Raw genomic sequence first — 16513 nt, 5'->3', positions numbered from 1 at the left:
TTCATAGTTCCTATTTACAAGGATGAGGATACTGTTGCCAGAGTTCGTCTTACCTAATGATTTTATACACAGTAGTTTTAATCTCTCTTTTTGTATATTTCTGCTGTTGCCTTGATACCAACAACCAACAAAAAGAAGATCAAAGATACACTAAACACAACAACTTTCCTACATTATTGGTCATTACTGTAACCGACAATCAACTTATATTATCGCACTTACAACAGAAAACAACCATGATTAACTTTCATGTAATTTACTATTACGACTTTCAGTACAAAAAGATAAAGATTAAGTTGATGTGAATCATAATAATTTCATTAGGAAACTAAAGGAAGGAATGCTACATTTTCATTCCACTGCAAAATTATTGACAAAGGTTGTCTGAATTGTGAACAAAACACGACAATTCTACAAGACAGAAAGAAATGGTAATACAATGTATAATACAGTACACTATCATAAGGTACAAGAATATGACTGACAGTATGGTTTAATTTAACTCGAAATAAAACCTGATTCACACAATTTTTTTTAAGGTGGGTATCAATACTATCCAATCGTACAGAAGAAAGTGATTGCAATCGAGAAATAAAGATGATAATAATTCTATGTATCATAGTATATCAGAAGAGTACATGATATACTCAGAAATCAGAGGATATTAGTACTGACAATAAACACAAAAAAACAGAATACTATAACAACATACATTATTAAGCCCTGTTGATAGCTGATTGTTTTCGCTTATATCTTCAATTTAGGCTCAAAGATTCAAAGTTGTTACTGATGAAATATATTTGTTTTCTTTTCGTAATCATCATAATTTATGACCTTATAATCAATTATTTTGTCATCAATAATGTGCATGAATTATGCTCGAAACAAAGTTATTAAACACAACCATACATCCAACTAATTAATGTTCAGATTGGAACTCTATCTACTTTAGAGATGAACAAAGGATCGATATTCCTTAATTAAGTTCCATGAGATTTAAACGAATCCTCTATCACAAGGATGTGGCATACATGCATAACAAATTCACAAGTAATCACAACCATTGCGGATTTATTTTTAGCTAGTCTGCCACAAACATGTAGCTTGACACCAAAATATGAGATTATACAAACTCTTTCATAAGTTAATATGATCCTCGAGGTCAACTAACTAAGAAGTCCTCATGACTAATAGGAACATAATTTAAGTGCGTGTTACCAACTCATTATATATAGTGGAACAATTGAAATTCGAAAAACCCTTAAAAAATTATATGTAGTCAATAACTAATTGTCAAACAAAATCAATAATACATATACAAATAAAAAAATTCAAAAGAAACAAATAAAGTATCTAAAAAAAAAACTATTTACCTAAATTGATGATCCTATAATAAAAATTAATAAAATTAGATCGAGAGACCAGCAATTTGTGAAGAGATTACTCTTTAAATTTTGTTAATAAGACCTCACAAAATTATTTGTTTTATTTTACAGTTGAATATGCTTTTACATCAACGAAGTCGTTGTAGTATAGTGGTAAGTATTCCCGCCTGTCACGCGGGTGACCCGGGTTCGATCCCCGGCAACGGCGTTTTTTTTTTTCTTACTTTTGTGTTAGAATTGCAAATTTGATGCAGTGTTCTATTTAAAGTGTACTTTGGTCCAGCCCATATAGAAGGGCCCATTAGATCGAAAAAATGATGGTTTTGTTAAGCTAGGCCCATACTTGCTGATTTATAATTTAAAATTTCCATAGTAATGTACCAATGTTTGGTTTACTTGGTGAATTGAATTTGTTAATAAAGAAGGTTTTTTTTTTTTTTTTTGAGGGATGTTAATAAAGAAGCTTTGATACAACTAAATGCCAACAAAATAAATAAATGAGTCATATAAGGATGTTGATGAGTTGTAAATGTTCGATTGAACCTGATTCGTTTTCTTATTGAGCTCAATTATTTTGTTTAAGTTTTATCTGTAAACAAATGAATTTTGACTTAGCTTATTTAAAAATAATTTGTTAAGGTAAAGTTTCATTTGCACATTGATCTTATAATTGATTCTCCATTGTGTACTCCATTTCATAAATTTCTTTTCAATAATCGTTATGTGTCAGCCTATGAATTCATCTCGTATTCACTTTAATTTTATTTTGTTAAAGAAACACCAACATTATATTTTACTTATTATTATATGTATATTATAAAGGATCATTGTTTTTATTCTTTTATTTTTCAATTAAATTACAGTTGGTTGTATAAAAAGAGATCCAAATAAATACAGCAATGTACAACTCCTTCATATACTATAATAACTCTATGATTGAGAATGACATTCCTCAAACTTTTTTTATTTTTTTTATTTTTATTTTTTTTAGAATAGGCATTCCTCAAACTTATCAACCCAATATGTTTTCATATTTTTATTATCATCATTATGCTATTTATTCGAAATAATGACTTATGTAGTGCAAGTCATGAATCCGTGTACTTTCATTCTATTGGATGATGTAATTTTTCAGCTAATTTGATTGGTTAAAAATCAATCACATGGATTACAAATGCATTGTTTTATTTTCATTGACTATGTAATAAAGACAAAAAAAAAAACCTAAAGGTTTTTCTTTGTAATCCGCCCTGTTTAATGACAACAACTTTTTCTCTCTACCTTTTGTTTTGCAAATGATTGGGTTTTAGTTCCCAAGTACTTCATTTATTTCTCCTTAATTCCCGTAATTTTCACCTAAAAATGACTATCATTCGGGAACGGAGGGAGTATAAATTTGGACTTTTTGTCCATTATTAGGAGAGTGATGGGAAATCTGCTCGCTACAAATTACATACGTATTTAATTGAATATTATTATGTCGCAATATATAAAAACCTTTTACATACGTCATTCTATTCGTCACATAATTTGTGTGGACATTATTTCTTTGTTTAGTATAAAGTTTTAATGATTAATAACTATCAAAATTAATTATGATCAATAAGGTCGTTGTAGTATAGTGGTAAGTATTCCCGCCTGTCACGCGGGTGACCCGGGTTCGATCCCCGGCAACGGCGATTATTTTTTTCCTAAGCGTAATTGATCTATTATGAAGACAGAATTCTAAATTATCATAACTTATGTACGTAGTACTTTATTTTATGTTGATATCATAAAAATAATTTGATCTTCAATCAATTCTCTGTTGTTTAGAGATGGGATACATACTGTTGGATGAAGAAATTTGCATTGTGTTTACCTTAGTTGATCGATAAACTCAAAATCTTTAGATGCATATTATGTATCATGCGGCTCATGCCTATCAAGAAGGTATTTGAGATTTCGGTGAGGATCAATGAATAAATTTTAGGAAATTTATAACCATTTTCTTTGTCGGATTAAATAGTGGTCTTATAATTTGAGCTAACAACGCGAAAACTAAATCTTGACAGAAAACATCTTATTTTAGAGAGTAAGGACTAAAAATTATAATGTGTATGCGCTAGAGAATGTATTAAAACTGTATCAAGTAATTTGTTTAGAAAAAAGTAAATTTGATTAGCACTTCGTCTATTCTTAATAAATCGCGTAACGAAAATTTTCTACTAAGGGTAATTCGATGTAAACCAATGTACAATGGCCAATTTTTATGAAAACACTTGCAAATTATAAGGGTGATTCCAGCTAGGTAGATTAGAATGAATTGTATAAATATTCATTAATTACAAGGACAAAATATCAAGTTTAGCTAAAATTGCAATAATATTGATGCTCAAATAAGAACTAAGATCTTTATTCATAATTGTAATGCTTGGCTATATACCTCATATTATACATGTTACATATATACGATTGTTTATTTCATAAAATCTAAAAGAAAAGAATCTGTTATAGTACAAAATTAAGTAAAATAACAAAAATTTATGTATACTTGTAGAGTTATGCCTTAAATGGCAATGCAAGTATGTTACAAAATGGCTATATCATCTCTTTTGGAAGTTGAAGGTCTTGACGGCGAAAGCAAAGATGGTTGCAAAGAGGATGGTGAAGGCAATGACTATCCAGGCGACACCCCCTAGGAAGTCATGCTTGAAATCAAAGTAGCTTTCGATATAGTTTTCAACTGTTGGCGGAACAAAGGTGATATCTGAGACAATATCCTTTACGTCTCCAAATTGTGATGCTACTAATCCATACAATGTCCATGACAATGGGCATAGGTAGTAGTACCATCTCCACCATACAGGAATTCTCTGTTACACAACAAAAAAAAAAACAAGTTTAGTAGCCAATAATTGAGCATTATATATACTAACATTTATATATCTTGTATCATAACAATTTTTTCCGTGTTATATTGTTATAGTAACACTGCTAGCTGATCTAGTGTAAAAAAAATTGTAGTGTAGCAATGCACGATAAGTTGATTTTGAATTTATGATTGATGTATGAGAAGTTGTTTGGAGGAACTTACAGGTTTGGGGACAATGAATCCAGAGAACAAGTTCCAAATTCCGTAGAAAGCAGCAGCAACGATGGCAGCAACGTGATGGTTGGGTGTGATTGCTACAGCCATCATGCCGTAGAATGTGAAGTATAGGAGAGTGAAGAACATGAAGAACAAGTACCAGAAAAACTTGGCAGCGGTCCATTCAAACCCGATCATAGCATACACTATGATACCATATGTTGCTGCTTGCATAAAGACGTATGGTATCTCAACCAATGCCTGAAATTCAATAGTTGCATTAGAATACTAACTAATAGCATGGAAAGACATATTTTAGTAACAAGCAGGGGAGGCGAAGCTGAGACTGTAAGTACCTGAGCGAAAGCATAAGGCAAAGATGAGTACATTCCTGCTGCCTTTTCTCTATAAAATACACTTCTTTCAATAGACACTACAGGCTGGACAGATGATGCATTTTGCACTCCAAGAAACAGGGTTGAAGCATACATCGAACCCATGGCATTGATTAGATATTGTTGTTTATTCCTGGAAAAACACGAAAAATAACAATCAATTAGTACGATAAATTTCATGAACTTGAAGGATTGCTAAGTAATATTATAGGTTGAACAAATTGAACTTACGTTTTGCCTCCAAATTGCCAGAAGATAGTTCCGAAAGTGAGAGCAATAGCCACGGTAAAGATAAATCTGACAGCAGTGTAAGGAGTATTACGCCAGTAAGACAGGCGCTGTTTCCACAAACAAGCCATGACTTGTGAGAAGAATGATTGGGAGTAGATAGTAGGGAAATAGAGGTCCTGTGAACCAGGTCGAGGCGTTCCCAACTCTTGAATCACTGCTTTGTTTCTCCTGTATAAGTCTGAACTCCTGTAATGCTCTGTAAAGTCTACTCCAAGTGCTACCTCTTGTGCAGGAGTTGAGACCTCCAGCATCCATGTCGCGGGATTGTAACCATCTGTGATTTTCGGTACTCCTTGGATACTCTGAAGAATTCAAATGCATGTTAATTACATGAATACAATTATACAGTATTATGAAATGAAGTCTTAAGATTGTTACATAGAATATTAATTTACCTCAAAGTACTTGATTAGTTCAGAAGAATGGTGTCCCAATGGTCCAACATATATTTCTTCACCTCCTCTTCTCATCAAGAATAGCTGCAGTTATGCATCCTCTATCATTAGTATTCTGCCTAGAAATTCTTAGAAACATAACAGTTAAAAGTGGCCTCAATTGACAAATTATTTACCTCATCAAAAGCCTCAAAGATATCGATGCTAGGTTGATGAATGGTACAAACCACAGTTCTTCCTGTGTCGACTGTGTTTCTGACAGTCCTCATCACAATAGCAGCAGCTCTAGCATCAAGCCCTGAAGTTGGCTCATCCATGAAGATGATTGAGGGGTTTGCGACTAGCTCAACTGCGATTGTAAGTCTCTTTCGTTGTTCTGTTGAGAGACCACTCACACCCGGTAGCCCAATAAGTGCTCCCCTTAATGGGGTTAACTCAACCAACTCCATCACCTCTTCCACAAACATCTACATAAAAGGAACAAAAATTAGTTTTAGCATAAAAATTAAACATCCTTCAGCCTAGATTCGCCACTGCATAAACCTTAAGATATTCAAGTAACAATCAATAATTACACCTACCTCTCTCTGTTTAACATCGACATCAGGAGACAATCGAAGCCAAGCTGAGTACAACAAAGATTCATGGATAGTGACATGGGGCGAGTGGATATCATTTTGCTCACAGTATCCTGAAATTCTAGCAAAAGTTTCTTGCTTCTTTGGGTAACCGGAAATCTTAATATCTCCATCGATGTATCCTCCAGTCTTCCTACCGGCAAGAACATCCATGAGGGTGGTCTTTCCAGCACCACTAACTCCCATAAGAGCTGTCAGAACACCAGGCCTAAAAGCTCCACTAACTCCTTTTAGAAGTTCCAATTTATCTTCAACCACACCTTGTTCTTTCATTTCCTGCATATTTTGATGCGTTGTACTGGTTAATAAAACCGGCCATGCTAAATCACTAGATAACAGAATGGGACTTGTTGATGAGATGTGTTTTTACCTGTGGCATGTCAACTGAGTATCGAATTTCATCAAATGTAATGGAATGTTGCTCGAAGGGAAGGACCATTCCTCGTTTCACTGGTGCTTCAACAACGATTTCATTTCCATTTTCTACATATTGAATAAAAATTGATTAAGCATTTAGTTTATATATACTATAACTATGCTTAAGATTAAGTAAAATCGGCATGATCATCACCTTGAGAAGATCTTCCAGCAGTCATCTCTAAAGCACCACCACTTCTATTGTTCTTCTTTTCATCTTCATCATCAGGAACTGCTTGAGCTTTTCCAAATGCTGAATACATAACAACAATTTAGCATAATTCCTTGGTAATCAAAGATAAAATGACTACAAAATTCAGCAAACAAAGTAATAACAAGCGAGTTTTAGAGGATCTTACGATTGAGAAAAGTGAGAGCAAAAATGGTGAGGACATTGAAAACGAGGACAAATCCAACTAATGCTGCTGCACCAATCCAATACCAGTACGCGTATGGAAAGAAGCCTCGCCCTGTGAGAACTTCCACACCAAGTGGTACAGTTTTCCCTGGAAGAATCTGTGAATTACAGGATAAAAAATGTTATAAAAAAGTTGTATGCATAAATGAATGTCACAACATGAAGCATAAATGTAAAGAAATCGTACTTTTTTCCATTTATCTCCAAGGAACTCGTTGACAAGAATAGCATTCTGAGCATACATCATAGGTGAAGACCAGTAACCCCATATCCACCATGGCTTGACATCATCTGTTGCAATCGAAAAACAAACATAAGCATCAAGGGAATGTATTAACTAGTTTAATTCTAAGACTAGGATTTTGTTAAGAGTCTTACTTCGTGAGAGAACGAATCCTCCTAAGGCAAAAAGTGCTAGCAAAGAAAACGCTCCAAAAGTATTCGCGACAATCATATTTCTCCCTAATGATCCAATGGCTCTAAATAGAGCAGAAGCCATCTGATTTACTAGGATCAAAATGAGGTAATGCTTAAACAACCTGCAAGAGATCGAAATTATTATTTTTCATCAAATAAACATGTTAAGTCATAAAAGGCAGGACTATAAAAAATGTGAAGAACTTAATTAGGAGTTAGTACCTTGCAACACTAGGTTCAAATCCAATGACATAGTATGTGATGAAGGTCCAAACAGCGCATTCAAAGATGGTTATAGGAATCTTAAGGATCCAACCGGGAAGGGCATAAGCCCACCCGGGGAAGAAGAGGAGGTCTCGTTGCTTGTAGAACACCGGAAGTTTTGCTATTGTCATAGACATCTCTGCCATACCATTAAACATAATCATCACGACCGAGAAAAATAGTGCACCGGTGTAGATGTTACCATCTGTGACGTCTTCCCTATGCATCTTGGTACGGAAGAAGACGGTCATTGCAATGAAAGCCATTATAGTAAGCTGTTACACAACAATTTACAATGAAACATTATTAGTAATTTAATCTTCATATATATAATTCCTTACTAATGTCATTAAAAGTAGTGTACAAACGAAGGCAAATCAAACCTGACAAATCTTAAAGATGTAGACAAAGGAGTTCCTCTTCATCAATAAGTACTCTCTAGACATGTTTGCTTTGATGTATTCCCTTCGTCCAACACCGTACTTGTGCGTTGTTAGAGCAGCCGGGTGGTTTTTAGTCTTGTCAAAGGGGACACTGAGCTCTTGAGCAATCTTCCTTCCAACATGGAAAGACTGAAATGCCTCGGCGAATTCCTTGGATGTGATGAAACGGTAAGGCTCATTCCTTCTTATCCAATATTGTTGCTGATCTTTCTTAGAAGTAACCTGTTATATTATTATGCACAAAATCATCTCATTAAAAACAAGAAGTGTATATTTTAAAAATGTTTCTAGGAAAGGGTTTATGTTGGCTACTTACTTCTTGCAAGAAATCAGCAGCACCTTTTCTGTCCGGACACTTGAACCCCATAGACTCAAAGAACTCGAGGACATGCTCTCGAGGACCTTGGTACACAATAAGACCATCCGAAAGAAGGATGATATCATCGAAAAGGTTGTAAGTTTCGGGTGCTGGTTGTAGAAGAGATATGACCGCGGTTCCATTCATAATATGGACTGATTGACGGATTGAGTTCACAATTTGGTATGTAGTAGAACTGTCTAAACCAGTTGATATTTCATCCATAAACAATGCTTTAGCTGGACCAACTAACATTTCACCTATATTTAGTAGAACAAAATTAGAACTTAGTATAAAAAAAGTGAGTGATAATTTTAGTACTAACTTCCTAAAATTAAGATTATGTTCTTACCAGTTGTAACTCTCTTCCTTTGTCCACCAGAAATACCTCTAATCATCTCATCTCCTACCATAGTATCAGCACAATTTTCCAATCCTAAAATCTTTAGGATATAATCGGTAACGACATTTTCCTCTTCACCTTCAACTGCTGAGGCCTATAACATTACAAATTAGTTAAGATTAGTACACTACAATTTTTTTGGAAGAAAAGTTTCATTGAAAACAGAGTCCCCTGTTTTTTCCTCTGTTTTTCTAATTCAACTAATCTTACAAAGTCAATAACGTGTGTAACATTAAGCATTTAGTTATTCTATATCTTTATAATTAGACAAAATTGTCATTATAAAAAAACAGAGTCCAAACAGAGTCCCCTGCTTTCGATGTTTTAAATATACCTTCATGAAAAGATCAATGTCGCGATCAGGCTTAATGTTAGCTTCTTTCTCCCTTCTAGACAACTCAGCCAACATTTCTGCAATATATTCGATGAATGGAACAATTAGTTATCAATCGAGTACTCGAAAACATCATTGTATAGGAAACCTTTGTACTGGTTAATGGAAAAGAACGAACCATATCGATATCCAACACCCTGGAATCTGGCAGCATAAGCAAAGGTTTCTCTCACAGTCATTTCACCAATATGCACATCATGTTGGCTAATGTAAGCAGCTGTTCTTTGTGGTACAAACTCATTCATGTCATGTCCATTGTATGTTACTCTCCCAGAAACCTGTTTATATTAAAGTTCATAATAAGATTTCTATTCTTTACAAAAATTATACATAAATTCAAACTTATACTAAGCTATAAACTGTATCAATCAATATATTTGACTAAGATTTCCTTAAAGAGTAACAAGGTCCAATTGATGAAAAAGAATTGTGAAAAACACAAAAAACACAGAACATGTATTTTGACTTTTCTTTGATAATGATGGGCCCGGAAAAATTCAGAATTTGTTTTAACTAAACCATTCCGTCTCATTAATATGTCCATACGTGACTCGTACATATATAAGAATGGTAAAAATAATTAAAATTCTAGAATCGTGAACAAGTTTCAAAGGCTATTATATAGTTATTTACGCGTGTAAATGTATTAATGTTCGACTTAAAGACTTAAACAAGTAGATTAACCCATTGTACATGAAAAAAGATTATGTACCTTAAGCTCTTTGTCAAGCTTCCCTGCCAAAGCTAGAAGCAGAGATGTTTTACCAGAACTTGGTGGACCCAAAAGCAATGTCATCCTACAATCATTTAGTATAAACACTAATTAATTATTAAACATGAAAAAATAAATAATTAAACTTTGCTCATAAAAATTTGTAATCATATTTTTTTTTGTTTCTTTATTCAGTGAAATAATATACCTGTTTGGCTTGACAATACCACTGATATCATGAAGAATAGTTAAATGCTTCTTTCCGTTGGGAAGTAGATGCAAGTAGTTCAAAGCACCCTCAACAATATTTGTCAAAAAATTAACAAATGATGGTAAAGCTCTACTTCCAACATATACTTCTGCTTCAATATTTAAATTTTGGTACCTCACTTCAATTGTCGGAATATCAATCCCAACCCTGAAATTGATATCACCAGAGTTAATTAGAAAACGTGTCATGTTCAGCTGTTCTCAAGTACACACCTAAAACTATTATTATCAGTCGATATGAATAACCAATAATTGTACAAATAAAACATAACGAGTATCATGTAATTAAAAAAAATATATACCTTTCAATTCTGTTCTTGAGTTTTAACAAGAATTTCTCATTATCTTCCTCAGTAACATTAATCAATCTTTGAACAAGATTCTTTTTGTCATTAAACCCAAGAGCTTGAATATCAATCTCATTACCAACACCATGAGAGGCCGTCAATATACCTTTCCTTAGACGATCATACGTAGGAAGTTTCTCAAGAGCAGCCCATTTTAGAGCCTCTTCATCATCCTCCTCCCTCGTCGATTGCGAAAACACTGTGTCCGACCTTTGGCTCCTCCACACCGAACCATTTCGTCGTAAACTCCCACCAAACTTAGCCATATCCGCCCCATCCATACTTCCTTAATAACAACAAATTATAGCCAATAAAAATTGTACTTGTTACACCTCTTTTTTTTCGTCGTTATCAAATCCAAACAACCCAAATTGCTTTCGATGATTAGTACGAATGAATCAAAAAATTGTTATGATTGTCAAAAAAAAAAAAAAAATGAAACTTGTAGTAAGCTTGTTTGGGCTGCTAATAAAAAAAAAAGCTTAGGTTATGTATATATATATATGAAGTATAATGTGGACCGTTTATGTTAAAGTATGAAATATAAAAAAAGCAAAAGTGTATGAAAAGATATGTAAAATGAATGAAATGAATTGAGAGGATGACGAAAGAGGTGATGACTTTATATAGGAATTAAGATCCATTAATAAAGGAAGTTTCTTACTATTGGAATCAATGAAGTAGTTGAGAAAGGGCGGCCTTGAGATTTTTCAAGGGTTGAAAGTCGTTTTTTTTATTTTAAGAGTTTTCCCATTTTCCAGGGAGGTTCTATTTTTTTTTTAAAAAAAAAAAAATTTAGATTTTAGTGATTTTTGTCTAAAGTATTCTCATTTGGCAACGTTTTCTTGTTTTAGGGTAATAATATGTCTAATTATTTGGTTTCCTTTTTATTTTGATTTCGTTTGATTATTCTTAAGCTCGCTTTACGGTATATTCAGACGTATTTTCTAGATGTAGATTTATCAAAGGATTTCTTTTATTGGTTGTTTGATTAATTTTTTCGCTCATTTGAAAATTTTGAAAAATAAAATGTGTGCAAATTAATCAATTTGTTTTTTAAAAAATAACAATAAATTTAACTTGAGTGTTCGCATTAATTTATTTTTTTTATTTATTTTTATTTTTTTGAACAGCCTTTTGTAATTATTTTATAGTATGGGTTGTAGTAATCTACAAGGCTATACGCTGGTATAATGTTCGAATGATCTTCAATAATTTAGACCACTTGTATTCAAATAATTTTTTTAAATAATAATTTAATGAATTGTGTTTTGTTTGTATGAATAAAATACTTAATGGGTTGCTATTTTTTAATCTATTCATTGCACATTTGCGCTCGTGGTTTTTTGTCTTTTAAGATATAATTATTTAAAGAGTGCGGACAAATCATTTGTATTAATAATAATACGAAGGAATCTTTTTAATTAATTAATGAAATAAAATAAAACTACGGATTATCTACAATATATAATGTAATACGGATCTAAATAAAAATGTAATGAGAATCACGTTGTTTTTAAATGTCTTTCTCTTAAGAAGTAAGTGTGTTGTTTAATTTTATTAAACTATATATTCTTTGAGAGTGAGGGATAGCTTAAGTGGTTAGAGCTCCTTTTCCGGTTCCAAGAGATCTTGAGATCGAATCTCATCATCCGTCCTTATGGCTTTTTATATTCTTTAATTTATCGTTCTTCCTCAAATTAGGAAAATACATTAATCGGTATGTAACACAATTAAAATTTGTAATTTATGTATGAATGAATCACAGTGACTTTAATGTTATATACTTTCTTTCATGAAAATAAGTAATATTTGTGTCGAATAAACATCAATTAGAGTAAAATTAGCCCTTATACATCTTATAAACATATTAAACAAAGTTCCAAAAATCATTAAAATCTTTTATGAATGAAATCATAAAAAAAATTTACTAAAAAAAGAAAGATGACTTTTATGAGCCATTGTAAAATATAAAAAAATATCTAATTTAGACTTATAGGTTGAGTGTAATAATACGGCTGAAAATTTTCCAAATTGGCTAATTATGCAATAGTAGTAAAGCTAATTGTTTGCGAAATGAATCTACTAATTGTCATTAGCAAACAAAATATGAAGCACCAACTGACCTTCTAAGCTGGACCTTCTAGAGACAAAGAGGACTTTTTACTTTTTTTTCTTTTTCCTTTTTTTTTTTAATTATTTGCATTTTTTTCCTAATTGGAGAGCTAATAAAGTACGCGCATTATCACACATATTTCGAGGAGTACTTAAGCGGTCGGCACTCGACATTTTAGATCTAATCGTATCTTTTTAATTTAAAAAGGCAAAAATTGTTACTATTCACATTTTAACAATATATATCGTGCTTGAATGATTACTTAAAAGATGAAAACAACGTTTTAATATTATTTGAAATCTAGATATTGAATTGGCTTTGGCTCTATGTGATTCAACTTTTTTTGTCCAAAGTTCATTTCATTTTAGGTAAAAGATATATGCAGCCCTAAAGGCTGCATATAAGCACCTAAAAGTGGAAAATATTGACAATAAATATACAATTATTACACCGATTTACTCGTGAATTGTTGATAAATTTCCAATTTAATACTAAAAAAGGAAATATATTAAATGCTTATATGCAACCCTTAGGGCTGCATATAGCATTACCCTTCATTTTAAATCATTTGAAAGCATAATTTAAGCTTATTTTGCTGAAATTGTATTGCTTATTTAGGATTCAGTTTGATAAAATATCTTCATCAAAACATTTCTATATATTATTTAAATAATTAAATAAAATCGATCAATACTCAATACAAAAAAAAAGGTATGTGTCGCATTTACTGAAGTGGACTGATTGGAATTGAATTGAACTGAACTGAACATTTTATGAGAAAAAGAAATAAGGAGCTGAACTGATTGGAGCTGAACTAAATTGAACTGAAGTAATTGTATCTAAACTGAACTGAAATAAAGCTGAAATGAACAAACTCTAAAACTTTATTCAGAGGCGGATAGAATAGTTCTGTGATTGTCATGGTCCTTATTCTTGTATAAAGTATATGAATCTTGCTTACTTATATTACTCATAACAATTGCCAAGATTTAAGGGGTACGGTGTTATGACAGCTTTAGGCCAGGGTTTTGTGACCACGTTGAATATTGAAACCATTGTAGATAAAAAGCAACAAAGAGACTCATATCGTGATGATTTGTTAAGTCATATGCAAGTGATAAATCATTTAATTGATTTATTTTAAGTAAAATCCAATATAGTCATACTTAGATTCTTTTAAATTCTAAACATTATAAAGTGTCAAGCATACTTAACATTAATCTTTGGATTGGATTTGTTTGAGTTAAACTGATTTGAATTGATCTAATGAGAAGTAATAATTTAATTTCAAGTGTAGTCCAGTCAAACAAATCATTTAAATAAATCAGTGTTTGCAACATAATTTTAAATAAATTGAGTCAAATTCATCTAATAACTAAGCATTTCCACACTCACTATTAATTAGCGCCATTGATGTCGTATTTCAATCCCCCTTACTATTAAAATCCTGCATCAGTGCTAATCATGAAAAAACTCAATTAAGTATGAAAACATATTCTGAATCATTTAAAAATGGAGAAAGCAATTATCGCAATAAAATATACTAATTACACCCCAAAATTAGGGATTACACACTTAATAACCTCCAAAGTAATAACTAATTATTAGAAAAGAATCAGAGTACGTTGTAGGACACTTTTTGACAAAGGCAACAAAAGGGATGACCTTTGAATTTGTTTCTTCATAAGGTCAAAAAATTCAAAAGAGACAGCAATTGAAATAGTCCACAAACAACCAATTGTCTTTTATTTAAATTAAATACTTTAATTTAATTATATTCATTTATTAAAAATACAATTTTTTTTTTTTTTTGACAAGATAAAATATATAGATTTACGGAGTAGTTTTTATGTTCATATATTTATATGTAGGTAGGTAAAAAATGTACTTATTCGGTCACCCCAACCTACTTTTATCCCATATCCAAAGTCACTATATACATGTGAAATGAGGACCCATGATTTTATTCATTCTTGTACTGTCATAACTGGTCCAATCTTATAGTTCATCCAGATTTTCTACATTTATATTGTCAAGTAATTAATTAACCAATTAGTTGAAGTAGCTTCTATTATTTTTTTTAAAAATTATTAAACTTTTATGTTGAGACGCCACCTCTTAGGGGTTTCTTGTGACTAGTATGAATAGTGATATCATGATTTACGTCCAATTATACTGCCTAATCTTCTAGAGGAACTTTTTTTTTTTAGTTTACTATTTCTCCACCTTCAAATATATTTTGTGGGTGTAATTTAATGATAGTCAACCCTATTGCAAACAAATTAAAGTACTATGGATTGACATATATTAATGCTTTTAGTTATAGAATTCTTAATCCTAAAAATTGGAGAAAGTATGGGAAGTTAAAAAAGAAATGAATTAGGAAGCTATCAATGTAACTTGTTAACTTAAATATCATACTCAACCTTATATAGCCTATATGATATTATGATTGAATTAACACATTTACTAATCTAGTGAAGAATATTTTTTTAACACAAGAAACAATGATTTAATGATTAATATATTCGTAATATATATCCAACGGCCATACGCCCCACACATAGTGACATAGCATAGACACCAGCCCACTACTCTGTAGTTTGTTATACTTTTTTTAGATGGATATAATACAGTAGTTGTTCAATAATTATAACGTTTTGCTTGCAAAACTTGACTAATAATTTAAAAATGCTTCATAATATTTATATTTATAGTATAATAAAACATTTCCTTTACTTTAAATTAATTTTTTTTTCAGACAAAGTAACGGTGTGTTAATTAATTAAAGGACAAAGTGTCAAAGTGTTCGAGAGTACATAAGGTGAAATTTCTGGAGGACAATGATTCACCCATACTTGTTGGTAATTACACAAGATTGCAGTACCGTTGGTACATATTCTGTTGGTACAACATGAAATTAAATGCAGAAATGTAGATTGGACCAAAACTAATTTAATAACGTAAGTAGTAGCTTTTGTATAATTAAAATTTTCAGCTTTGACGTTTTACTAATTTTAGAAATATTCCCCACAAAAGAAAAATAGTCCACCGTCAATCCGCTTATTAATTGGGCACGTTTCGTTAGCACACATTTCCTTCGAGATGGGAGACATACAGCATTTTATTGACCTATTTATTTATTTTATTTTTTTAAGAGGAGAAGATTTTATTGACTTTTGACCGAAATTGATACGTAGTTGTTTGAGTGAATCATTCCAAGTCTAGCCCTTTTGTGTGCATGTGTTTGGTCAACTTTACCACGTTTGAAGCCAAGTTATATTCAAATATGTTTATTACATCTTCCATATTGGCGGTTCTTTATAACTAACTAGATCTCCCTATATATACTTCATAATATGGTGCATACTCTGTACACGTATATATCTTACTCTATACGTGTTTATTATACGTAGTATTACTTTGTATGTGATTCAGCATTCGGGCTAATTACAAAATTGTAAAACAATTCATTCAATTTGTATCTAATGTTGTTCACTCGTCAAAACAACTTTGATAAAGGGCTTGTTTGGTAAATGGCTTTTTAATTGGCTTTTTCATTTTGGTCAAACATCCAAAATTTGTGTTTGGAAAATGGCATTTTCAGCATCTAAAAAGCTGGCTTTTAAGTCAAAATGAAAAAGCTACTTGGAGTGGCTTTTGGCTATCAAAGTTACTAATAACATCTAACAACCAATTTTACCAAACATGTTTTTAGGCTAATAAAATGTCAAACAGCCAACAAAAAAGCCAATACAAACAGCCAGTCAAACTAGCCAA

General features: G+C 31.8%; 1 protein-coding gene and 2 non-coding genes across 3 annotated transcripts; 2 read left to right on the top strand and 1 right to left on the bottom strand.

Moving 5' to 3' along the window:
* The first annotated feature begins 1521 nt into the window (after positions 1-1521).
* On the top strand, positions 1522-1593 carry TRNAD-GUC. Its single transcript has one exon. It is a non-coding gene; the product is annotated as a tRNA-Asp (tRNA).
* A 1399-nt stretch (positions 1594-2992) lies between these two features.
* Positions 2993-3064, top strand: TRNAD-GUC. The gene has a single exon. It is a non-coding gene; the product is annotated as a tRNA-Asp (tRNA).
* A 692-nt stretch (positions 3065-3756) lies between these two features.
* Positions 3757-10898, bottom strand: LOC110703309 (pleiotropic drug resistance protein 1-like). The gene is made up of 21 exons (XM_021881095.1): positions 10573-10898; positions 10209-10418; positions 10001-10085; positions 9407-9566; positions 9229-9305; positions 8844-8988; positions 8450-8751; positions 8074-8355; positions 7649-7965; positions 7388-7548; positions 7197-7300; positions 6951-7107; positions 6746-6844; positions 6545-6657; positions 6118-6450; positions 5713-6003; positions 5537-5620; positions 5082-5443; positions 4812-4983; positions 4462-4716; positions 3757-4240 (listed from the first exon to the last, which is right to left on the bottom strand). Exons 1-21 carry the CDS (start codon positions 10896-10898, stop codon positions 3971-3973), a joined length of 4305 nt encoding a protein of 1434 aa, XP_021736787.1. The 3' UTR covers positions 3757-3970.
* Between the last annotated feature and the right edge of the window lie 5615 nt (positions 10899-16513).

Source organism: Chenopodium quinoa, unplaced genomic scaffold (genome assembly GCF_001683475.1).
Source record: "Chenopodium quinoa cultivar QQ74 unplaced genomic scaffold, ASM168347v1, whole genome shotgun sequence".
Lineage (NCBI taxonomy): Eukaryota > Viridiplantae > Streptophyta > Magnoliopsida > Caryophyllales > Amaranthaceae > Chenopodium > Chenopodium quinoa.
This window is presented reverse-complemented; position numbering and strand designations above follow the sequence as displayed.